The 24,535-nt window shown below is 47.3% G+C and overlaps 1 protein-coding gene across 2 annotated transcripts in view; it reads left to right on the top strand.

Moving 5' to 3' along the window:
* The window catches only part of LOC118794730 (vesicle-fusing ATPase-like), a 60,985-nt gene extending 38,576 nt beyond the window's left edge, over positions 1 to 22,409 (top strand). For both annotated transcript variants that reach the window (XM_036552992.1, XM_036552991.1), the window contains 13 exons: positions 564 to 763; positions 2,624 to 2,789; positions 3,147 to 3,221; positions 3,468 to 3,655; positions 6,376 to 6,471; positions 6,995 to 7,151; positions 7,801 to 7,934; positions 9,067 to 9,133; positions 11,487 to 11,566; positions 15,509 to 15,643; positions 15,842 to 15,955; positions 19,413 to 19,468; positions 21,527 to 22,409. In XM_036552992.1, coding sequence (XP_036408885.1) covers positions 564 to 763; positions 2,624 to 2,789; positions 3,147 to 3,221; positions 3,468 to 3,655; positions 6,376 to 6,471; positions 6,995 to 7,151; positions 7,801 to 7,934; positions 9,067 to 9,133; positions 11,487 to 11,566; positions 15,509 to 15,643; positions 15,842 to 15,955; positions 19,413 to 19,468; positions 21,527 to 21,548 — 1,490 coding nt within the window. In that variant the 3' untranslated portion in view covers positions 21,549 to 22,409. The remainder of the gene's footprint in view (positions 1 to 563; positions 764 to 2,623; positions 2,790 to 3,146; positions 3,222 to 3,467; positions 3,656 to 6,375; positions 6,472 to 6,994; positions 7,152 to 7,800; positions 7,935 to 9,066; positions 9,134 to 11,486; positions 11,567 to 15,508; positions 15,644 to 15,841; positions 15,956 to 19,412; positions 19,469 to 21,526) is intronic.
* The last annotated feature ends 2,126 nt before the right edge of the window (positions 22,410 to 24,535 follow it).

Genomic DNA, 24,535 nt, shown 5'->3' with positions numbered 1-24,535 from the left:
GGTGATTTAGCTTGTGCTCGCCCCCTGGCCCCGGCAGCTGGCTGCAGTAATGAGATGGCGGACTCTGATAGCGTAAAGGTGAGAGCCTAATTGCGGTGCGTCCGAGGGCACAGGTGTTGAGAGAAGCAAGGTGGTGGTTTGGGGGGGTGGAGGGAGTTGCTGGAGCACAATCCATAAGGCTAAGATATCGGATCAACATCTACTCAACTTCTTGAAGTTTTCTGGCCTCCCAAAGGTCAGCAAGCAGCCTCTTAATTTCTAGACCGGGCCCACCACTGTTTCACTGCAGTTCCTCATGTTCTCACTGCTGATTTCAGTATTCACATTACTCTCTTTCAAATGAGCTGCGCTGGCGGCAAATATCCATTCGTCAGGGGAGTCACAGTTCCGAGCTGCTGGCTGAGCATAATTAGCTGTTGTAAGTTGTGTGAGAATGTTCTAGAGCTGATCCTGGGGGACACAGATTGTTTTGAATATCAAACCCTGCTGTCAGAGTACGGCCCCCCCATCTACGTGTAGTGAAACTGTCCCCTCTCTTCCTCCTCCTCCTCCTCCCTCCCCAGGCTGTAAGCACGTCAAAGGCATCCTGCTCTTCGGCCCCCCGGGCTGCGGTAAAACCCTCATGGCCCGTCAGATTGGGAAGATGCTGAATGCCCGCGAGCCCAAGATCGTCAACGGGCCCGAGATCCTCAACAAGTACGTGGGCGAGTCGGAGGCCAACATCCGCAAGCTGTTCGCCGAGGCCGAAGAGGAGCAGAAGAGGGTGAGACTCTCTGTCTCTTTCTCTCTCTCTCCCTCTCTCTCTTTTTCTCTCTCTCATTCTCTGTGTCTCTCTCTGTCACACACACACGAAACCACGTGAAACTACATGAAACCGCATGAAACCGCATGCAGGCAGTCTCACCCACACGCCCACCCCTTGACTAGCCCAAGGGCACGGGGGAAGGAATGACATCAACTGGATGAAAATTCATTTTCCCATGAATCCCACTTAATTAAAGGGGAGCAGAGGTGAGCATTACGGCCTCCTGTCTGTTTGCAGCGGTTGGCTGTGCCGTCATCTGCCCTAGAGAGTCACTGCAGTCTGTCCCTAAGGCCAGCAGGTAAGGGAGTCACGGCTCTCTGCTCTTGCGTCTAGGACTCGTCCCTCCTCGCCTGTGGCGTCCCGTGTCCGTACGCGGCGTGCCAACACGGGGCGGGGCGGGGCGCTCCGATCCCCGCGGACGCTACAGCGACGGCCTCACTCCTCACCTCTAATGAGCGCGTCCTTATCTCCGGCTCTCTGGACAGCGGGGCGCAACGGATTCCACCACCCCCCCCTCCACCCAGCTCCTGACTAATCACGTCCCCTCACCTGCTTTAAATGTTAGGCCCTGGTGCTGGCAGCTGGGGGAGATAGGGTGAAGGTCGCCATTGTGCGCCGGCTGCCGTGTTTTGTTAGCGCCGCCGCCACTGCTGCCGCTCCCACAGGGGTGGGGGGCACTGGATGACTCTCCGGTCGCCGAAAGGCTGTTTGTTACTTCGCCCTCGCCCCAGAGAATCCGTGTCATTGTACAGCGACATGCGCTTGTCTCCTTGCCCCCGCCGGCAGCCGAACGAGTGAGGCCGCGCTTGTGTAATCACCTCACAGGTTGCGAAACGGGTAGAGAAAAATGCCTCAAAATGTTTTGAGGCGCACGTATCTAAAATTGGTCACTGCCCAGATGGAGGAATGGCTATACAGGCTTAGGCATAATTCGGATGGGCTCTGAAGAACGGAGATGATCAATCATTGAGGTTAGAGTGGTTTCTTGCTTAAAGCAAACAGGAAGGTATTCACTCCAGCCCTGTGTAAAGGTGTGATAATGCAGAATGCAATTGCTCCTGAACTCCTATAGCACATGATCTTATGACAAGGCTTTCCAGCCATGTGAGAGTCTGTTGTTTTGACTCTATACTTATGTTTACAAGTAAAAGACATGCACCCACATGTACGCATCTACGTATACATACGCACACACCCCACAGTCACAGACTCTTATTTGTAATTGTGGTTTGCTAATAGTGATTTATGGTTTGGTTAATGGAGTCATTCCATAGAAAATTGTGTAAGAATGTCTAATTTTTAACCCTCCTCTGACCTCTAAATTTATATATGAGCGTGTGTGGAATATATTGCAGGTAAGGATTTTACTACAACAGAATGTATGTCTAAGTACATATCACCCAAGGGTAAGGCTGCAGTGTCTGATCCTGATTTTCTGCCCACAAGCTGCTCATGTGTCCAGAGCTGCTTCAGAGTGGCACGGTTTCCTTGAACAACAGCATGAAAGCACTCAACACAAATAAACAGAATGTTATTATAACGGCAAAAGGATTTTGTCAGATTTGTAATTGAACATCCCACCTATCATCCTCAGGGTTTTTTTGCGCGGTTATGTTTCATATATTCTGTATGATCTTTAAGGAGCCCTATTTATTCTCAGCCACTGCTTGTTTCATCGCTTAACTGAAACACCGATTTATTTGAGGCCCACTTCAAACCCCGTGTGAAGACCTTTTGTCTTGCCGGTTCCAAACCGCACGGCCTTTTCCACGGCCGCCTGGACTCCTAGCCCTGTCCTCTCTGCCCGTCTCTCCTCAGCTGGGAGCCAACAGCGGCCTGCACATCATCATCTTCGACGAGCTGGACGCCATCTGCAAGCAGCGCGGCAGCGCAGCCAGCAGCACCGGCGTCCACGACACGGTGGTCAACCAGCTGCTGTCCAAGATCGACGGCGTGGAGCAGCTCAACAACATCCTGGTCATAGGTACGGGCCTGGCTCTGCAGCTCCGCGCTGACCCTGGATCAGTTTCGGTCTTTTCTGCAATGTGTTTGCCTCATATAATTAAGGTCTGTTTGCCTGGTCCTAGAATCAAAATCACTGTAAGCTATGTTGGCATCATTGGGTGTAACAAGTACTGTACTAGCATTTACATAAAACAAACCATAACCAACAAAATGTGCTCTAGCGACTTGTAATTATTCTGTTTTGTCAACCCCAGAGTTGTTTGTATATAATCACACACATCACAGACTTACACATGCAGGTTTCATCAAAAAAAGTAACATACCATACTCTCTGTCACTGTCTCACTCTGTCTCTGTCTTCCTTTCTCTCTCTCAGGAATGACCAACAGGCCTGACCTGATTGATGAGGCCCTGATGAGACCTGGCAGGTTCGAGGTGAAGATGGAGATTGGTAAGATAGGCCGGAGAATTTAAGACCTTGAGTGCCATTCAACATGGCAATGTATATAAACTCTCTGAAGACCAGACTGACCTGTCTGGCATTCCTGTTTCTGAAAGCCCTTTGAGTTTGATGTATATGTATGTGTAGGTGTGACTCATTGTTATTCTTTAATCTTGCACCGTTTCTGACAGTTTTTTGGGCGTTTTGAAGCCCCCATCCCTTCATTCTTTAATGTGTGCCCCCTCCGTGCCACAGGTCTGCCGGACGAGAAGGGCCGGATGCAGATCCTCAACATCCACACCTCCAAGATGCGCGAGTTCAAACTGCTGGCACCAGACGTGGACCTGGGAGAGCTGGCCACCGAGACCAAGAACTACAGCGGCGCCGAGCTGGAGGGGCTGGTCAGAGCGGCCCAGTCCACTGCCATGAACCGCCACATCAAGGTCAGCCTCGGCCCTGCTCACTGAGAGAGGCTCGTCAATCCCACGCCCTGTACAGCCAGGCCCGGCTCACTCTTACTCTACATGTGGCTTTCAGCCTTAGTTGGAATCTGACCTGATTTGAGATGAGATGCTTCATGAGAGAAGCTGTCAGATCAAGGCCTGTAAAAAACGATTGCTTGCTCACAGATACAGTACGTATGTCCCTTAAAGGATTTGAGCCCCCTGAATATGATTAAGGTCTTGTCTTACTTGTACCTTTGTGGTGAATAAGGGTTTACAGTATTATCATTATTAGGCTTTCCAGCGATTTCAAATCATTTGTTCTTTATTTTTCTTCTCTCTGTGTTTCCTCAAAGTCTTTACTGCAATGCCCAGTTTTTCTTAAATTTGGCAGGCTGTCACAGTGGCTACTTGGTGTGTAGTATGTTTTGTTGTCTCGGGCTATACGTCCTGCAGTATTGCCATCAAACACATTATTGTGTATGAGTGAGTTTTATCAACATTCGGTCACTGAACACAGTAATTGCCACATTTCTCATTGTCACTGTAGACCACCAGGTCAGCATCAGCAATGTCTCTGATGTGATGTGAATTTGCAGGCCTCACTAACTGCTCTGTTACTCTTTCTCGGCAGCTGAGTGCAGTGATCTGCACTGTGGGGGTCAGGGTTAATAGCTAGTGATTTAGGGGGAGGGTATTAAGTACCAGGGTCTGTGTCTGTGGGGTCCTCTGCCCAGCTGGTCCAATTTATAGTGTTAAGTGCTGATGCTGACCACGCCGCTACACCCTGCCAGTCCGTCTGTCCGCCCCCCTGTGCCAAATTGCCCCCGGGGCAAGCTGCCAGGGGGGAGATCCTTGCATAGGGACGCTCAAACCAGGCCCGAAATGTGAACCCAGAGGAATTCCACCTCCAGCAGCACTGTGCCCCTTTGGGAATGGGGCCGAATTAAGCCCAAGCTGTCAGTGCAGGAATCGAAGCTCACGACACAGGAACACATACAAAATTAGAGCAGCAGACACTTTCGGCCCCTCCCCGCCTCGGCCTGCGATATTTAATAGTGTTGAAACACACCGCCGTGAGCTGACACAGGTGTGATGGCTGAGACTCCTTTCTTCTCTCTCTCTCTCTCTCTACCTCTCTCTCTACCTCTCTCTCTCTCTACCTCACTCCCTCCTGGTCTGAGGCGCTTTTAACCCTTTCAGCCTTTTCTGAGAGGGCTGTAGAGACACCCCTATCCCTCCAGCAAGGAAAACACAGACTGTGATGAACTCTGTTCTCTGAGACTTATGCCAGAGAGCATTTTATGCATGCTGTGAATCATTACTTTTCTGTTTAGAGATGTAGAATCATGCGATTTTTCTTTTTTTTGTTATTTTTTGTGGTTTTTATCCCACTTACATTTCTGAGATTCTAAAACATGCTCATGCAGTGTACTGCTGCTGAAGCCAAATGCAAAGTGGAATCTCAGACTAGAGTTCAACAAGTTAAATTCCCTGAACTGGCTCATAGTGGATATATTTAACCCTACTTTCTACATTAAAAAAACCCCATCTTGCATTCAGTACTCGCATTGTCTGAATATTTGATTTAACTTAACCTCTGTCCTATTCACATCTGTGAAACCCATAAGATTCACTATTCTGATTTAGCGGGTAGCAGGCGTTTCTCCCCATTGAAACCGGTCACTAGTTGTGCCTGTTGGTTTGCTGCATTTGACAAAAGATGAGTGAACAAATATAAGAATTTTTGAAGGCCTTATAAATTGTGGGGTATGTGGCAGTTACAGAGGCTTACATCATTAGTCAGGTTCTTCTGCATTGAGCCTTGCAGCAAAGTCAGCTGACTGCCCTGCAATTAGGTGGCTGCAGACTCAGGACCGTGTTCGAATAGAATCTGTCAGCAGTCATTCCTGGTCCTGTGGGCCAGGCAAACCACAACTAATCCTTAAACACGATCTCATCCCTACCTACATTTTCTTATTTTATTGGAATTTGGTGATAAAGCTATACATTAAATCCATTGAAGTTACCTTTTAAGACATGGGTGAATCTGACATTACTTAAAACTTCGTAAGAAGCTATATTATATTGTTATATACTGGTTATACACTGATCATAAATTATTAATTTATTGGACATTTATCATACCATTTCAAGTCATTGTGTGTCAGCATTCAGGAGCCTTCCCTGCTCATTTTAGGATAGCGAGAATGACAAAACTGGAAAGGTAGACCATGCAGCATTTTGAAAATATACAGTTGTAATGTTGCATATCAGTGGTAAAGCTTTTATAAATATAGTGTTTATTTATTATAGAGCTAGTGCCCATTATGGATGTCAAACCACTTTACAATGAACCAGCCTTAATCCACACCAACGTGTAGCCTGAATTATGCATGGCAGCCATTTTGTATGGATGTAGAAAGGAAAGGAGCTGTTTCGCCTATTTAACAGTAGCGTGATTAGATGGCCAGGGGAATTTGGCCAAGTCACAGAGGAACCTTCCATTATGATAAGATCCATGGCATCTTTAATGACCACAATGAGTTGTCTTTGCTTTCATGTCATACAGAAGAAACTGCAAGAATGCTGTCTATAAGCTGTGTCACCCAGAGTCCCAGGTCAGTAATGCTGAAGGGGTACTGTAACCAGATCTCTCTTTTTCTCTCTTTCTCTCTCTCTCTTTCACTCTCTCTCCCCCTTCCATTCTCTGTCTGCAGGCCAGTGCAACTGTGGAAGTAGATATGGAGAAGGCTGAGAAGCTGCAGGTCTCTCGAGCAGACTTCATGGGCTCTCTTAACAACGATATCAAGCCAGTAAGTTTCCATCAGAAGGCCCCTGGGGAGTGCACTGTGACTGTGTAGATCAAGGTTGTCAATGCTGACAGCACGTCTTGGAATCTTCCAGAAATTCAGTGCTGTCTGATCCATGTAATCCATGGTTCACTCTTGACTGAAAAGTCCAGAGAGTTTTAGATTTGCCTTTCAATGTGATTGACACTTGAAACTTGGTTGTGCAAGTTCCAATCCATTGCACTGTTCTAATGAAGTCCTTAAGAACTGAGCTGGAATGAAGATTTATCATAAATATACTTGTTTCTTGTTTCATTTTTTAGATGCATACAATTGCATGACATTACATTACATTTGGTTAGCAGATGCTCTTATCCAGAGCAGATTACACAGCTTATAATTTTGAAGTGTTATCCCTTTATCGAGCTGGATATTTATTGAGTAAGTTCTGGTTAAGTACGGTGCCCAAGGATACGGCATTGCTCCTTATCACTCCTACCTCGCTGCTGCCTAACCTGTCCCTGTTGTCCTCTTTGTCCTCCCCCAGGCTTTTGGCACAAACCAGGAGGACTATGCCAGCTACATCATGAACGGCATTATCAAGTGGGGCGACCCTGTGACCCGTGTCCTGGATGATGGGGAGCTGCTGGTCCAGCAGACGAAGAACAGCGACCGCACACCCTTGGTGTCTGTACTGCTGGAGGGTGAGCCTTCCAACCTCACACACACACACACACACACACACACACAAAAACACTCATACTCTCTTTGCTTTCTTGTATATTGTCCTCATTCATACCCAGGCTTGAACAATTACCTATAGTCGTGCTGACATACATGCTTACACTCTCATTCAGTTATGTACTTATATTGTACATACACAGTCTAACACACTGAAACACAGTGCTAATTACATAGAAACTAAAACAGTAAATAAATTACATATGCACACCTTTGTGTAATGATCAAAGGCAACAAATATTGTTTTGAGTGGCATTTCCTTTGAGAATAATGTGCTGTTTGCTGTAAACATGGATCGAGGCCTAGATTCTAACCACAAAATAGTCTTCCTTCTTAACTTTTGAAGCTGTCATTAGGCAGGTGTTGCACGTTTCAGCACTTGCTCAGAGTGGGACAGACACTGAAATTTATGGAAATGTTCCATGGGTTAGATAGAATGTGTTGATTCTTAAATTTAAAACAATTTAGAGTACTTCTCCTAAACCGTCTGAATCCGTAGCTGGACCTGAACGGATGCATGATGTCACATCAGTTCTAGTTCCCTCTTGCTGCGGTCAGTGACAGTCGTTCAGCGTGTTTTATATCGTCCCTTTTCACTGCTGTCTGTCCCAGGACCCCCTCACAGTGGAAAGACTGCCCTGGCTGCCAAGATCTCAGAGGACTCCCAGTTCCCCTTCATCAAGATCTGCTCTCCGGACAAGATGATCGGCCACTCCGAGATCTCCAAGTGCCAGGCCATCAAGAAGGTGAGAGGTGGCCCGCGCTGTGCTCCCTCAGTGAAAATTAAACACGTGGCGCCTTATCCCCACTAAACCACACACAAGCATCAGGGCGGCTGACTGATTCAGGAAGCTGCCGTTTCATTAGCCTCAAAAATTGCTTTCTGCTCCGTGAAAACATTATATTCCTAGAATTAATACATTAGTACAGTTACTAAATTAGTACAACTGCTGTTGTACTTTTACATAGTGAAGCACAATATCTCAGGTCCCCCACAGCTATGCTAAATAAATAAATGAGAGCCACAGAATTAGCTCCTCCCAATTCTCACTATGCGGGGGGATTAACACAATGTAAGTAACATTGCCCCAAAAATTATCAAGATGCCGTTACAGTACCATCACAAATACTGTTTGAATCATTTCTCCATGACTGCAGGCATACCATTGCTTTGAATTTATTGTGAACTGTAAGAAGTAGCGACAGCTAGTAAAAACAGCTAATAAAATACAGTATGTGAATTGAATTTTTGACCACGTATATTGGAATGGCAATTAGTTTCTTACACTGAGTTTAGGGGGGGGGGGGGGGGGGGGTGTTAGTAGAGAGAGGGTCCTATTCTGGCAGGTTACCATTACGCACTGCTACTAATACTAAGCGCTAATAAACTGCAGGAGCCGTAGCAGTTTTGTCAGCCTTTATTTTGGGTACACACAGCTGACTGTGATCTCTTTACACTGTAAACACACATGGTCCAGAATTATGGAATTTCAGATCATCAGTCTCCCAGCAACTCATCTATTTACATTCTTGTCAGAATTCGTCACAGTAAGAATCAATCAGTCAGAACACAGTACACAGCTGTTTGAAACCCATATACCCTTGCGGGTTTTACTTTCAGTGTTTTACTTTCATCACAAGTTTGTTTTATGAATCACATTAATGGCACACAGAAAAAAGGGTTGGATGCTACAGTATTTCTAGTGCTTCTGCTAATGCTAGAATCTCCATGCTAACCCACATTGTAGGACATTCAAAGTAGGACAGTGCTCATAACGTCTCTGTCGTTCATTAAAAACCTGACAGTGACGTGTATGAACATCCCTCATTATCCTGTAATACAGTGCCATCATCATTCATTCTCTGTCATTGTTTCAGGTGTTCGACGATGCTTACAAGTCCCAGCTGAGCTGCGTGGTGGTGGATGACATTGAGCGTCTGCTGGGTAAGGCCCCGCCTCTTCCTGTTCCCCTCCTAAAAGCCTCAGAAGTGTTGACAGGCAGTGCCCTCAAGCATTGGCCCAAGTCAGTTTTAGCACAAAATGGTTGTGGTGGCGATCGGGCCAGCAGACATCGGAGCTGAACTCACACAGACCAAACACAAACACATTCATGACAATGCTACATGTATATACACTCACACACACGCACCCACATTATCTGCTAATAGAAATCGTTACTTTCACCTTTTAACAGCTTTGATACATTTAACAGAAGTTGGTAAGTTGTTATGTTGTTACTGTAACAGAGATTAATGAAACTGACACACTCTGGTATTTGCGCATGTCATTTTCCCTTGTTGAGCGTTCTGCAAATAGGTTTTGCAAATACTACAGTGTGCAGAAAGAGGGAAAAGGGAGCAGGCGAACGCCCCGCGGTAGCTGCGTGTCCTTCGCTCCGCGAGAAGGGGCACGCGGAGGTTTTGCTGCAGAGCCTATTCCAGGCCTCGGCGCTAACCCCGCTCCCAGTGCTGCAGCCAGCTGGCGGTGCGCCTCCCTAACCGCGCAGACGCCCGGACCTGTGAGCCGCCAGGTCATCCACACGCTCCCCAGAGCCCCTGTTCACACACAGTACAGCCGGCCTCTCAGCCAGAGCAGGAAACAAGATCACGCACACATGACTCATTCATAACTGGGCTGGCAGGGGTGCAGAAAAATCGTAAGGAAGAGAGAGGGCATCATGGGATATGTAGTCACAAAGAAGCAAAATTAACCAGATGCATTATGGTATTGAAGTGGGCAACATATGAAGTGGTGGTCAGAGTACTGTACTCAGGAGTGTCACAGGTTCAGATCACTGGGGTTGGACTCTTGAGTTACATTAAATACTTTACCTCAATTGATCCAACTGTAAAATGTGAAACAGTACAAAGAGATTAAGCTGCAAATTTGCAAACGTGGTAACTTGGTCCTGATTAAGGGTGTGGGCTAAGCAAATTAATAACAATAATAATAACTATAACTGAAATAGCATCAGTGGTTAGCCAGTGGGGTCAGCTAATGTATTGACCAAGTCACCGCAGTCCAGAAGAACAAGCCAGGTCTGTGATTTATCTCAACCACAGACGGGAGGCTTGTACTTGCAGCCTCCGTTTCTACTGTTGATCATTTCTGGGAAACAGTACAGTCTATGGATGGTGTTAGTCACTAAGCAAACATGCTATGTTGTCTTGGTTAGAGACTGCTTGGTACTGCATATGGCCTTTCAGTATTGCAACCAGGCCTGGGTTCATGTTAAACCCACTGATATTTTGTCCCAGGACCTCAGATGAACCTCAAGCCGCAGTTGGACATAGAGTTTATGTTTTCAAGCACTGTGGTGGAGTTAAGCCTTTACTTAAGGATCAACAATCAGGTACCCTGTAAATCTGTCTTTCCAGAAACGGACCTCAATTTTCCTAATGTTCCCCACAAAATATGCTTTTGGAATATGCACTAACTGAGGCATATCGCTGTAAACCCGACTGACACATAACATTCTAAACCTAACTAATCCACAGTATTACAAATGCAACTAATCCACAATATTCTACACTCAACTAACGCACAATATTTTCAACTAATCTACAGTGTTCTAAACCCAGCTGATACATAATGTTCTAAACTGACCTAATACTCAATGGTTTAAACCCAGCATATTCTAAAACATTCTTATAACAGTTAAGTGCTGCGTCTTGGCTTGGTTTGTAGTAGGAGATTTCCTGTCACAAGCCACATCCCCGTTGTTTTTTAGGCTCATTTAGTCAGAGCACCATAGGGAAATTCAGAAGGTGCAGAATGAGCCGTTAAGCTTGAATGCCTTATTTCCTCATTCTCTGTTTTTATATTACCTTAATTCAATGGTGTAACAGCATTTTTCCGCTAAGAGAGAGCTGAAGAAAACTGCAGAGATTTGTGGTTACCTGATTAGAATTATCTTACAATCTTTAATGTATGAGTAATTGTGACAGTATTAACAGCCAGAGTAGGAGCACAACTAGCGTTTGTAGCAGTAATAACAGCAGCAGTTTTAATAGTTGTAGTTGTAGCAATAGCAGCAGCAGCACTAGTACAGTATAGATACTAGCAGTAGCAGTAGTTGAAGAAGTAGCAATAGCAGCAGCAGCTACCGCAGCACTGCTTAACAGGTACCTGTGTCCAGTCTGACAATGCTTGGAGTTGATTACAGCAACGAATACTGTAACAAGCTAAATTCTGTCTAAACTCCTTCTAACCTTAAGTCTAACATGTCATTAAAACTGTTAAGACTGAATCCTGAGTGCCCTAAGTGACTTTCAATCCGTCTTACCCCCCCTTTCAGATTACGTCCCGATCGGGCCCCGCTTCTCCAACCTGGTCCTGCAGGCCCTGCTGGTGCTGCTGAAGAAGGCTCCCCCGCAAGTGAGTACCCGAATTTACCAGCCGCTACCCAGCTGTCACCACGCGCTCTGTCGGTGCCGCCGCGATGTCACAGACTGATGACATTACAGCCGCGGTGCAGGAGCTGCCCCCCCGTGTCACAGCGTGCGTGTGCCGGCATGGCTGCGGTGTGAGCGCGGTGGCAGGGAGTGGCAGATAGGTGGCAGCATTCTTTGGGAAAGCCTTTGATCTGCTGTAGGAGATTTATCCCGACGGGTCTTTTCAGGTGCTTGTATCAGTACGTAGTGCTGAAAGTTAGGGGCGCAGCGTAGCTGCTTTTGATGTGTGTTTCTTAGTAACGGTAATAAGTGGGCTCAGACTGTAAAAAGCGTTTAGGTGATATTGCATTGCAGGTGATAAGTTGGATAGGGAGCAGCTGAATAGAACAGGCACGTGTCTGTGAGTGCATGTGTACAGTATGTGTTTGCTTCTGTGTGGGTGTGTAGAGTATCTGTTTGTGTATGCTTGTGTGTGTACTTGTGCACATGCCTGCACAGTATTTCACTGGCAGTTAAGTGTTTATCTTTGTAAGCATGTTTACTGGTGTAAATAAGTGAGGCGGTTCTGTATGTCAATGTCGTCAGATCATTTTGTCAATGTGTTTATCTGTATAGCTGTGAGCTTGTTTCTCACTGTCTCCTTGTGCATTGTGTGTGTGTGTGTGTGTGTGTGTGTGTCTTGGCAGGACTGTAAGTCGTATTTGAGTGTATATGTGTGCCTCTATTTATCTGTCTATTTCTCAGACTGCATTAGTTCCTGTTTGTCTCTCTCAAAAGGGTGCCTGTCTGTGTGTCTGTCGGTGCGTATGAATCCATGTTCATACACTATCCTCCTCAATGTGTGGCAGTGTGTGTGTGTGTGTGTGTGTTTTTGTTTCAGTGTTCGTGAGTGAGTGTGTATTTGTGGGTGTTTCTAAGTGTGCGTTTGTGTCTCTCAGTGTCAGTGAGTGTGTTTGTGTGTGTGTATCTCAGTGTGTGTTTGTGTCTCTTAGTGTCAGTGAATGTGTTTGTGTGTGTGTATCTCAGTGTGTGTTTGTGTCTCTCAGTGTCAGTGAGTGTGTTTGTGTGTGTGTATCTCAGTGTGTGTTTGTGTCTCTTAGTGTCAGTGAGTGTGTTTGTGTGTGTGTATCTCAGTGTGTGTTTGTGTCTCTTAGTGTCAGTGAGTGTGTTTGTGTGTGTGTATCTCAGTGTGTGTTTGTGTCTCTTAGTGTCAGTGAGTGTGTTTGTGTGTGTGTATCTCAGTGTGTGTTTGTGTCTCTTAGTGTCAGTGAGTGTGTTTGTGTGTGTGTATCTCAGTGTGTGTTTGTGTCTCTTAGTGTCAGTGAGTGTGTTTGTGTGTGTGTATCTCAGTGTGTGTTTGTGTCTCTTAGTGTCAGTGAATGTGTTTGTGTGTGTGTATCTCAGTGTGTGTTTGTGTCTCTTAGTGTCAGTGAATGTGTTTGTGTGTGTGTATCTCAGTGTGTGTTTGTGTCTCTTAGTGTCAGTGAATGTGTTTGTGTGTGTGTATCTCAGTGTGTGTTTGCGTCTCAGTGTCAGTGTTGTGCCTGAGAGTGAGCGAGTGTGTGTGTGTGTCAGTGTGAGCTGTTTTGTGCCCTGAATGGGGAGCGGAGGTATTTCTGGGGGGATTGTAAAGCTGCAGGCCCAGCGGGGTGCCGGGGGGGAGAGGAGAATGGGCCCTGTGAGAGAGCCGGGGCCCTGGCAGCACCGCCGCCTGTGTGGCACCTCATCTGCATGCAGGCTCACACACCCCGCGCCGTGGGGGGGTGGGAGGGGGAGCCCACACAATAATCCCCCCAGTCTCTCCAGAGTCAGCCCCCTGGGGGCCCCCGGGGATCCGCAGCCTCCACGCTCCACCTGGGCCTCCACCCACGGGGGTGCCCCCCACCGGCCCACATAATACGCCCCTCCGGAGCGCTGCTGCAACGTCACTGCAACGCTGCGAAAACGATAGGCGGTAGCGACAGTACCACTCTTATCCTCAGAGGGAGGTGGGCATCCCACTGCCGTATGGTTTTGGGGCAACGGCTTCTCAGTGTTAAGATCCAAATTTACCTCAGAAAATTAGTGTTACAATACAATTTTTTGGGGGGAGGAGGGTTTCGCTACCAACGCTAGCGCAGTTTATCTCGCCTTACTGTTGACTTATCATGTGAAAACTGAAAAGGTCATTTTTGAGAGCCAGGAGCTCAATTCATCTAATGGTCCTGATGAAGAGAAACTCTATCAGTTAATTATATCTAACTGAGGTTAAGAATAATGCCATAAGCAGCTGGGAATCTGGAAGGGCAAATTGCAGAGATGGCAGATTTAGTAGACAGAGAGAGAGCATCTTCTTATTGAGGTGGGTTATTCATTTGGGCTGATTTTTTTAACAGTCCGAGCATAACTCAAGATTGACTGTGCTGATGAGATCCAATCAGGAGTGGTGTGTTCGTGTCGACCTAAGCACCAGGAACGTGCAGAAAATGAACTGTGTGTCCAGGGCAGTCTGGACCGACCGCAGGCGAGAAAGGGGAAAGGAGGCTGTCTGTGGTGGTCCCACTGCACCAGCCCTGTCTGTCCCGCCCTGTGCCCTCTTGCTGACAGTACTGCAGTGTCAGATATGTGTTTTTATATGCGATATCTGACGGTCCTGCCCACCCAGACGAGGGGGGGGGGGGGGGGGGGGGGGGGGGGGGGGGGGGGGGGGGGGGGGGAGTGATAGCTTTCCCGGCATCCCCGCCCAAAGGGAAGCGCCACTCCCAGGGCCTCACCGAACAGCCAGTGCCACGTTAACCCCTCGCACCCCAGGCTGCGGGGACCCGGCACCCAGTCTCACAGTGGGCTGGTGCTGTGGGCCGGAATCGCGTGGGTGCCTGTTGTCAGTGAAAATGAATCATCTGTGTGGCTTCATCTGGAAGTACTCCTGTAGTCTTTACGCCCCTGTAGAGGGGTTTTTGTTGATTTTCATCAGAGCTGTCTGTTGATGTTGTGCTGGCTGACACATTATCTGGAACCAGGCGACTGAGTCACTTTCAGTGATGATGTGGCCATTTTGTACTGAGAGATCTGTGGAGTGTTACTGAAGTAATAAGACTGAATACAGACACAAAATAATATTTCTGCTAATTGAACACAAATGATGCTCTAAAGACATAGGAAAACAATTACAAATGAACATTTTGGATGAATAATGGTGCCTTATATATATCATGTGCATATATGTGTGTGTGTGTGTGTGTGTGTATGGTAAATCAAATCTAACCCTTTCCCTAGCATTTATTTCCTATTAGAACATCCCATAATGTAGCTGCCAGCTAGCTGTCTGTGTGCTTTATTTAAAAATTATTGTGCACAATGGGTTGTATATCTTATTAATTGAGCAGCTGTGTGCTTGGTAAGCATGGTTTTATTTTCCCCATGCAAAACAACCCAGAAATGTAATTACAGGATTTGCAATAAAAGAAATTTCAGTTTGTATTCAGCGTCTGTGAAGCTCTGATTATTGGAAACGTATTTAGCAAGCTGGCAGCAGTGTCAATAATGAGTGGGAAAAATGAATTCCTGTTCTGAGCATACTGTAGGATCTAGTTTGCAGCTGACCAATTGATTTAAATGTTGACATGGCAACAAAGCAAAAGCAGGCAAAAATATGGATGCAGTGGGCAATGTCTTCCCTGAATATGAAAGAAACTGGAATAAACAAAGTCAAAAAGATTTATCAGTACTGTGCCAAATGAGATTTTGTTCTTGAATTGTGACAAAATGAGTGAATGGAGTTTATAATTGAATGAAGGAACAAAAAATCATAAAGTCCAATGAACCTGGGTGTGTAAATTGGGGGCAGTGTGTGAAGCAGGTGTGTGTGTGTGTGTATGTGCGCACGCGCATGTGTGTACGCGTGTGTGTCTGAGAGAGTGTTAACCTGCGTGCTTTCATACCACAGGGCCGTAAGCTGCTGATCATCGGCACCACCAGCCGCAAGGACGTCCTGCAAGAGATGGAGATGCTGGACGCCTTCAGCACCACCATCCACATCCCCAACATCTCCACCGGGGAGCACCTGGTGGAGGCCCTGGAGGTGAGGGAGGGGAGGGCGCGAGCGGAGGGGGGGCGGGGGTAGGGGGGGTCATTGCCGGGAGGAGAGAGGAGGGCGAGGGCATGAAAGTGCAGCCTGCAGGGTGCAGGAACCATAGGAGGACAGGAGCCGTGGTGTGCCAGCTCTCTGTGTGCTCCGCCGAGCCTGAAACCCCGGTTCCTTTCTGTGTGCTTACGACAGCTGCTGGGCAACTTCACCGACAAGGAGCGGGCCACCATCGCCCAGCAGGTCAAGGGCAAGAGGGTGTGGATCGGGATCAAGAAGCTGCTGATGCTCATCGAGATGTCCCTGCAGGTGAGCGTCCATGTCGACAGGGTGCCCCCGAAAGGTGCACCTTTGTACAGCGGGGTCTCCGGGGGACTTAGTGAGTTGACTCGAAATGAACATGCTGAAAAACACCTGGCCTGCCCATCCACTGTTTTCACGTACTAGATGCCACTCAGAGCTGCATTGTGGTCATTTATGCATTTTGATCTGTTACCAACAGCAATGTGAACGGGGCATTACTTTGTGTGCAGTGGAAAGCTGCTCCTCGTGAGTGGTAGGGAGGTACCTGGGCCAGCTCCAGACCCGTGCATTAGTTCTAGGTGCTATACAAAGGCAGCGATTGCCAGTACTGCAGTGGTGCAGTCCCGTGATTCTCAAACGGGGCTGGATACTGTGTAAATGCATTGCAGTTACCGGCAGTGCAGAGGGTAGTGCGCAGTTGTGGTTCTTAGTGTGCAATGGGACTGGATGCTGTGTTTATGAGTGTAAGCAGTGTGGGCAGTGTGTAAGCACTGTGGTTCTCAGTTTGTAAAAGGCTGGACACTGTTTAAAGGCAGTGTTTGTCAGTGGCATAGAGGGTGGTGTGTAAGTGCTGACGCTCTGAGTGTGTAACAGGGCTGGATACTGCATTTATCAGTGTAAGTAGTGTAGGTAGTGTGTAAGTGCTGACGCTCTGAGTGTGTAACGGGGCTGGATACTGTGTAATTGCAGTCCTTGTCAGTGGTGTAGAGGGTAGTGTGTAAGTGGTGTGGCTCTCTGTGTGTAAAGGGGCTGGATACTGTGTAACTGCAGTGTTTTAGTCAGTGGTGTAGAGGGTAGTGTGTAAGTGGTGTGGCTCTCTGTGTGTAACGGGGTCTGGATACTGTAACTGCAGTGCTTGTCAGCGGCGTAGAGGGTAGTGTGTAAGTGGTGTGGCTCTCTGTGTGTAACGGGGTCTGGATACTGTAACTGCAGTGTTTTAGTCAGTGGTGTAGAGGATAGTGTGTAAGTGGTGTGGCTCTCTGTGTGTAACGGGGCTGGATACTGTGTAACTGCAGTGTTTTAGTCAGTGGTGTAGAGGATAGTGTGTAAGTGGTGTGGCTCTCTGTGTGTAACGGGGTCTGGATACTGTAACTGCAGTGTTTTAGTCAGTGGTGTAGAGGATAGTGTGTAAGTGGTGTGGCTCTCTGTGTGTAACGGGGTCTGGATACTGTAACTGCAGTGTTTTAGTCAGTGGTGTAGAGGGTAGTGTGTAAGTGGTGTGGCTCTCTGTATGTAACGGGGTCTGGATACTGTAACTGCAGTGCTTGTCAGTGGTGTAGAGGGTAGTGTGTAAGTGGTGTGGCTCTCTGTATGTAACGGGGTCTGGATACTGTGTAATTGCTGTGGTATGTGCTTATGCCGCGCGCAGTGCTTCCCCCAGAGAAGTATGAGCCAGAGTCTGCTGAGACTTGCAGTGCACAGACGCTCTGCTTCGACATGACAGCACACCCCCCCCGGCAAGAGAGCATTCATTTTACACTCATTTTCTTCTTTTCCTGCTTTTTTCTTCCTCTCCTCTCCTCTCGCTCGCTCCCCTTCTTCTGCGGGAGCGTGGCGTTTTATCTCCCAGCAGCCAGCGGCTAAAAGTGAAAAATAAGTTATTGCTCGCACGTTGCCGTTAATTTTTTTCACCTCAGCTTCTCCCTGCCCGGGCGCAGACTTCCCTCGCTGTTACTCCAGCGCTCTCGCAGGCCGCGCCGTGCCTCAGCGCGCGCGCACAGGCGCCGGACCCGCAAAGATGGAGCTCATTAGCCACCGTGTCACCATTGAGCGCTCTGTCGCCGGAGCGGGGTCGCGTGCGGAGCGCCGGGGGGCGGGGGAGCCAACGGGGCCCGACGACGTGGAAGACGTACGGCGCGCTCCTGCCAAATTCCTTCTGTTTACGAGCATTTCGACACCGCGGCGAAAAGCTCCCCTCGGCGCTTATTTGCGACGGGAGGCCCTCGCAAAATAAAATCTGATTGATTGAATTTGTTTCTCTTAGCGCGGGGGGTTTTCTAACCGCAATTGACGTCAAGCTGTTAGCACCAGGCGGTGCTTTTTCGCTTTCGGCGGAACACCAGCCGAGTCAATAAGGCCCACATAGCCAGGTTCACACAGGTGACGTTTGGGAATCTGCTGTGAAGGAGTTTGTCCGAATTTAGGTCAGCGTTGAGATGTGCTTGTGTGAGGGCCTGTCTGACCTCTGCTGACATTCCCCCCAGGCAGTGCTAATGTAAGAAGCAGGCTGTTTCTCCTTGCTTGGAAAGCTGGAACTCCAGGCTTCTGAGGATCAAGGCACAGTGCTGTCACGGCAATGCCTAGGCTCAGGCTCAGTCCCAAGTGCTGTCAGGCAAACCCAGTACCTGCGGATTCACCTGTGTGTTTTACATCCCTTTTGGATGCGGCCCGCCCCTCGGATTGAGCTCCGACCGGGATGACAGTGACAAAGCTGGGCCGGCCGCTCCGCTCTGTTCTTACTGATGGATCGCAAATCAACAAATTTCCTGCGAAACGTTGGAGGCATCCACCCCCCCGGGGCACCTCTCCCCGAGCTGTCAGCACCGCGGCCCCCTCCGTGTGTCAGTCTGGCGGTGGGTTGGGGGGGGGGGGGGTCTCCAAACTCCGACCCTGTGGATTTATCACCAGCCCCTGTCAGGCAGCAATCAGCTCCTCCTTTCGCTCCCCAAGACTCCCGGGCCAAGTGCAGACACCCTGGGGCAACCCCAGCCCCCCCCCCCCCCCCCCCCATGCTGGCCCCCAAACCAGCCAAGTCGAGAGCATAATTACCCTGCTCTCTCATCCTGTCTGCAGCAGAGTCCTGATCCCTCGGTGACTGCGATTTGTTGTTGTTATTTTTTTTGAAGCACTGCTCTGGGGCTTACTCGCAAATGGGCCGGAATTGAGTTTTGAACCTGAAGGTTAAGGTTGCGGAGGTAAAAAACACGCCGGGAAAAAAATGAGGAAGAGACAGGCCAGGGTCTGTCACGGTGGCATCGGGGTCTCCTTGCTGTGCTGTGCCTTGTTAAAGTGTGAGACAGAAAAAGATGCAAAATAGTGCCCAACGTGGGGAAAGTGTTTCCACCTCACTTGGTTCCACCTCAATCCCCGCCCCCTAACACCTGCTACCTCTAGGATTGATGTTTATTTTATGCACAGTTTTGTGATGTATTTTGGATTCTGTGTTCTAGTGTACTTGGCTTCTGTTGTTTAGTCAGGTTGCACAGGTTAACTTGTGGTAGGGCTTGAATAGTGTTATATCCACACTCACTGGTCTGGGGGTGTTAGCCTGGTCTGACACTGCTACACATTTAACTCGAACGATGCCCTTATGTTCTGTTGTGCTGGAAGTCGCTCTGGATAAGAGTGTCCGCTAAATGCATGTAATATGATGTAATGTAAGTGTTTGCTCCAGAAGAGGAGAAGGGAGGTCTCTCACTCACCCATGTGTGTGTCTGTGTGTGTGTGTTGCTTGACTTTCCAGATGGACCAGGAGTACAGAGTCAGCAAGTTCCTGTCGCTGCTCAAGGACGAGGGCGCGTGAGTACCCACACACCCCTCGGGTTTGTCCCGGCAGTCGCCGCCGCCCACCACATCCTCACGCCTCCCCGACTCTCACCGGCACCTCCAAACCTGTCATCACACTCATTCTCAGCTCTCCCTTCACTCAGCCCTGCTCTCTAGGGGTAAGCATACACAGCTGTCTGTGGCTTACAGAATGGAATGGAGCATCGCTACGCGCTGCTCATTTTTATAGAGGCCGGGTTAGCCACCGCAGTGGCTAGGCAGTGTGAAGTATTAAACACAGGCCCCAAAGGTGAGCGACGATTTTAACACACTCCACGTTTGTTTCTTGTGTCCTTTAATTCTTTACTTACTTAACACAGTACACAGGTGCTGTTATCCATCAAATACAACTGGATGGTCACAGACAGATGCACACACATGCACACACACACACACAATCACTCTCTGTGGTCATGCCTCCCTGTTGATGTCCTGTGCCCCAGTGTGTTGTGTTGTTGCTTGTATGCATGGCCCATGCCACACACACCTTTCCTTTTCGGTTTGGTTTGTTTTAATTATCTTTTTTTTTTTAACCGCCAGGTTGGACGAGGCCAATCACATCCGAATTTAGCCCCCCTCCCCTCGGTGTACTGTCTAGCAGACACTATCGCTTATGGTAAGGGGCCCCTTGCTGAGGTGTTCAATCACGTAGAGTAGACACCCACACAACCGCTCCCCAGCCACCAAGCAGTGACCCAGCTTGGCGGAGAGTCCACAGATATACCCAGACTCCCTGTTCGAACATCTCCAACAGTGTGTCTGATATGTAGATAGAGCGGCAGCCTTCTTTGGCTGTGGCCGTCACACAAATCCCACGGCTGGTTCACTCACATGCAGTCCGAGGTTAGTCTGCAAAGCCCTCCGTAAAACACCAAGTGCAATCCCTTTCCCAAAACAGAGGTCAACAGGCATGTCCTAGCCCTTAAGACAAGTTCCCCTCGAGTTCATAGTGCATCATTTTCTTCCCCTGTAGCTGTATATAGCCTTAAGTGCCTGGCCCTAGCAGTCCAGCCCCACAGCAAATGCCTTGGCAACCTGTATTTTTCTCTGTTTTCCCTGATCCTCCTCATAGTTCCATGGTCATAATTCAATCATTATTATGTTCAAATGTTTGTTTGAACATGTGACTGTTTCTGTGCTGCTCCCTCTTCCACGTTTCAGTGTAATGAAAGTCGCTATTTTCTGCTCTTACTGTGATTTAAAGGCATTCTCTTAAGAATTTATGCATGTGAACGTAGCACTCCAGAGAGTAACAGCAGAAAGTAATGGGCCTTTCGTGGCTGGTGTTTTTCTTAAATACTGTCGTTTTTTGAGCTATTTTTGTTTTGGTGTGTTAATACCAAAATTTTACAATGAATACTGCATGTCTTAACTTCTAAATGCTGATAGGCCAACTGGTGTCACATGACTTAGGAGATTAAAAAAAAAAACAGGCTACTGGAGTCACTTGATCATAGGAGGTAAGAAGTGAACCCTGATTGGATCCTAAGCCAATGGAGTCACGTGATCACAGGAGATGAAAAACCCAGACTGGATTCAAGGCTGCGAAAGATCAGTGGAGTTATATGAGTATTGGAGACGAAGGGAAAACCCTGACCTAACCCATGCTCTGATTGGCTAATGAAGTCATGCTGCCACATCCCTGACACAACAGGACAATGGTACTCCACTGATTTATACTTAGCCTACCTGTGCCATAAGTGGGGGAGACTGGTTATCCTTGAGCCAGCATGGCTTCTCACCAACTTTCATGCTGTTGACGTACAGCCTTCAGAGGGCTACTGCACCTCCAGCAGAAGAAGGAGAGAGTCTAACCTGAACAGCGGCTGAATAGGGAAAGGGAAGAGGTCAGAGCTGGTGCTTTGCTTTACTACGTTGTCCCTAAGGGACAGCGGCGGAGAGCAGGCCGCAAAGGCCCCAGCCCAGACAGGGAGAGAGCGAGGGCAGGGCCAGGCCCCAAAAGCAGCGAGTCCACCCCTGAGACCCCCTGCCAGTGTCTGACCACCAACCTCCCCCCCGTCTCTCCCCCAGAGACCGCAGCTTCTACGATTAGATCCACTGCACCAGCACCCATCAGGGCAGGAGAGCGAAGAAACGAGAGAGCGAAAAGACGGAGGGGCCAGGAGAAGAACATGTCCGCTGTCCAATATTTACCATCCACCTGCCAAGACAGAGAGGGCCCCCCCTCCTTCTCCTTTAATACTCCATTCTGCATGTTTTTAATGGTAACCATAGCCCCCTTTACTGATTCCATCTTCATATCAAAAAAATACTCACATGCATTAATATCTGAGTACTTACTGTTCTGATATGTCTCGTGTATAAATGCAGTTTTGATGGTATGTACTGTGTCTTGTGCTCTGTGCTGGTAGCACTGCATCGTATGCATTTTATATAGATAAAGTATTGAAATATCAGCCTATGGATGTGCTTTTAGTGTGTGAGTATAGTGGATATACATAAGTAGAAGAAGTGCTGTATGTAGCGTGTATATGCATACCTGTTGTGTCCACTTAATTTATATATTTTTGTATATAGTATATATATATATATAAAATATATATATAAAATGCATAGGATGAATTATTGCTTTAAGGAGCGTCCCATAATGTCTTTCTTAATTTCTCCGTAATTTTCCTTATATGTTAGTGTTTTTAATTTTGTGAAGAAAAATTTGTGTTATTGTAAGTATACCTGCTGTTTGTCGAGTTGTTGTCTGAATGGAGCGTTGGACAGTTCACCACCTTTAAAACAGAAGAGGCAATCCAAAAAAAAAGAGAAAATACACGCAGATTACTGTTCAGATCTGTTTTGTGGCATTTTGTGCTTTCAGTGCAGAATATTTGTGAATCCTTGCGTGTGCGTGTGTGTGTGTCTGTGTGAGAAAAACGGAAGCGGGTCAGTGAGTGACCATATGTGCTGGAAGTGTTCATGATGCGGCTAGCAGAAAAACAAAGATGGATGAGCTCATTAGCATTGCTGCATACGCTCATGTCCTGAGTGCTACTTGTCCAGGTCCCCTGTCAGTATTACTGTTGTCTGTGCACTTGACATGCTTGTGTGGGAGTGTAGCACTACGGCAAGATGGGACAGCAGGCCCCCTGTCACATGCTTCCAAGTGCAAACACTAAGGCCTGGCCCCCAGAGGAAAACAGTGTTGCCCCAAACCCAGAGCCACGCTCAATCCAGATCACCCCGTCTCCCCAGCAGAAACGACTCAACAGTTCAGAAGAACCAGAATGAATTCCTTTAATGTTTACGTAGCACCACCTCGCTAATAAATCTGAGGCAGCTGAACAGAGAAGGGGCATGTCCCCTCGGTTAGCCTCAAGGTGGAACCTGCGCCCTTCCGTCAAGCCGCCAGCTGCTGGCACCGGGTCTGTCTGTCAAGCAGGGCGGGGTAAAAGTTTCTTTCAAACGAAAATTTTTCGCTTTGGTTTAGAACCTTATGCTCATTTGTGCAGAATACACCCTGTGAGCAGTAAAGGCTACCGAGGGGCAACGTGATCTGGCCTGCCCATGTGCAACAGTTGGCACACATCACCCCCCCCCCCCCCCCCCCCCCCCCAACTCCCTTCTTTTTCCAGGGAATTTATAAATGAGAATGCTGAGAATGAGGCACCCCCGGAGGGTGGCACAGTCCCCTCTCTTTCCCTCTCTCCCTCCTGCTGTGAGATTGTGTGACCCATGTGAATGCCACTGTTGTGTACCCGCACCGGTCCACCCCCACACCGCAACCCTTTCCCTGCCCACCCCCACCCCCGCATAAAAACGCTCGACAAAATCTGTATTAATGGTCAGATATCAATCGCTGTGTAGTTAGGGGAAAAGGGCAAGTTCTTTCTTGTACCCTTCTCCCTTGAGCGAGCGCATGTGCGTGTGAGTGTGTGGGTGTGTGTTTGTCTGTGTGTTTGTGTGTATAATTGCAACCAAAATAGTTGTTGTGGCTGTTTATACACACACAAATACACACAGTGCGGCATAATGCGGTTTAAGTTTTCCAGTCTTGGCTGAAAAATGTCAAAAGTTAAAGCCAGTCTCAACCTGATGTAAGCATTTTTTTTGTGAATGTGCTTGTTGTCCACAGCTCTTTGTTATGACTATTGAAGATGTATGGCAAGATGCAGATGTATTATTGCAATAAAAGCACAGATACACAGATCACAGTGAGCCTGGCCTTTTCTTTGTATAGTCTTACCTTATGATTTTCGGTGAGGCATGTGTGTGATTTTGAGTTTTGTCCCCCCAATCCTTGGTGCAATGTCTTGAATTGAATCTCAGACTGAAGTGAGTCGTTTTTTTTCAGTAACTCTGAGATATCTCATTTACCTGCTTTGGTTTTACTGAATGAGTCTTGTTTGTTATGCAAGAGCTCTTATTAAATTGTTATTAAGTATTAAATCAAATATAATTAAAACATTAAAATGTATTTCAGTATTGCTCTACAAGAGTCCAAAATTAATGAAACAAAAGTAGTAGTTGCTTAAAGCAGGCCTTGCTTGTAGTGTTAGCATGCAAGTTTTCCATTTTATATGCAAGTAGTTGATCACTCTAAAATGTACATAGCTACCTATGATACCTTCTCTTAAATGCACATTTTTTTAGTGTGAAAAGTGAAATCTCATGACATCTAGCATTCATACAGTATGAAGTTAGCTTGTATAGTAACTTAAGTTACAGCAGCTCCATTTTGACTTAGGCGAATCTAAACAGTAGGGACAGTTATAGTTACTATATAATTGATTTGGTTTCAACAAGGGTCTAGCTTCGCATTAAAGGAGTCCTGTGACTGAATCCTATGGTTATTAAATAAATCTTTACCGAAAAAATCCATTTTCTGTGACTGTCAAAAGAATGACTGCAGTTGAAGAAGAAAAGACAGAGACAAGAATTTATTCTTCAAATATATACTCTTAGTTCAGTCATACAGGTATATACATTATATAATAAATAATATTTATAAAAACATAGCATTTCAGATTATAAAATAAAAAGGGAAATATTAACTTTAAAAACTTTGTACAAAACTTTGGATATAGC

This window comes from Megalops cyprinoides, chromosome 19, assembly GCF_013368585.1.
Source record: "Megalops cyprinoides isolate fMegCyp1 chromosome 19, fMegCyp1.pri, whole genome shotgun sequence".
In the NCBI taxonomy this organism is placed as follows: Eukaryota; Metazoa; Chordata; class Actinopteri; order Elopiformes; family Megalopidae; genus Megalops; species Megalops cyprinoides.
The sequence above is the reverse complement of the archived record's forward strand: the minus strand, read 5'-3'. Positions and strand labels throughout refer to the sequence as shown.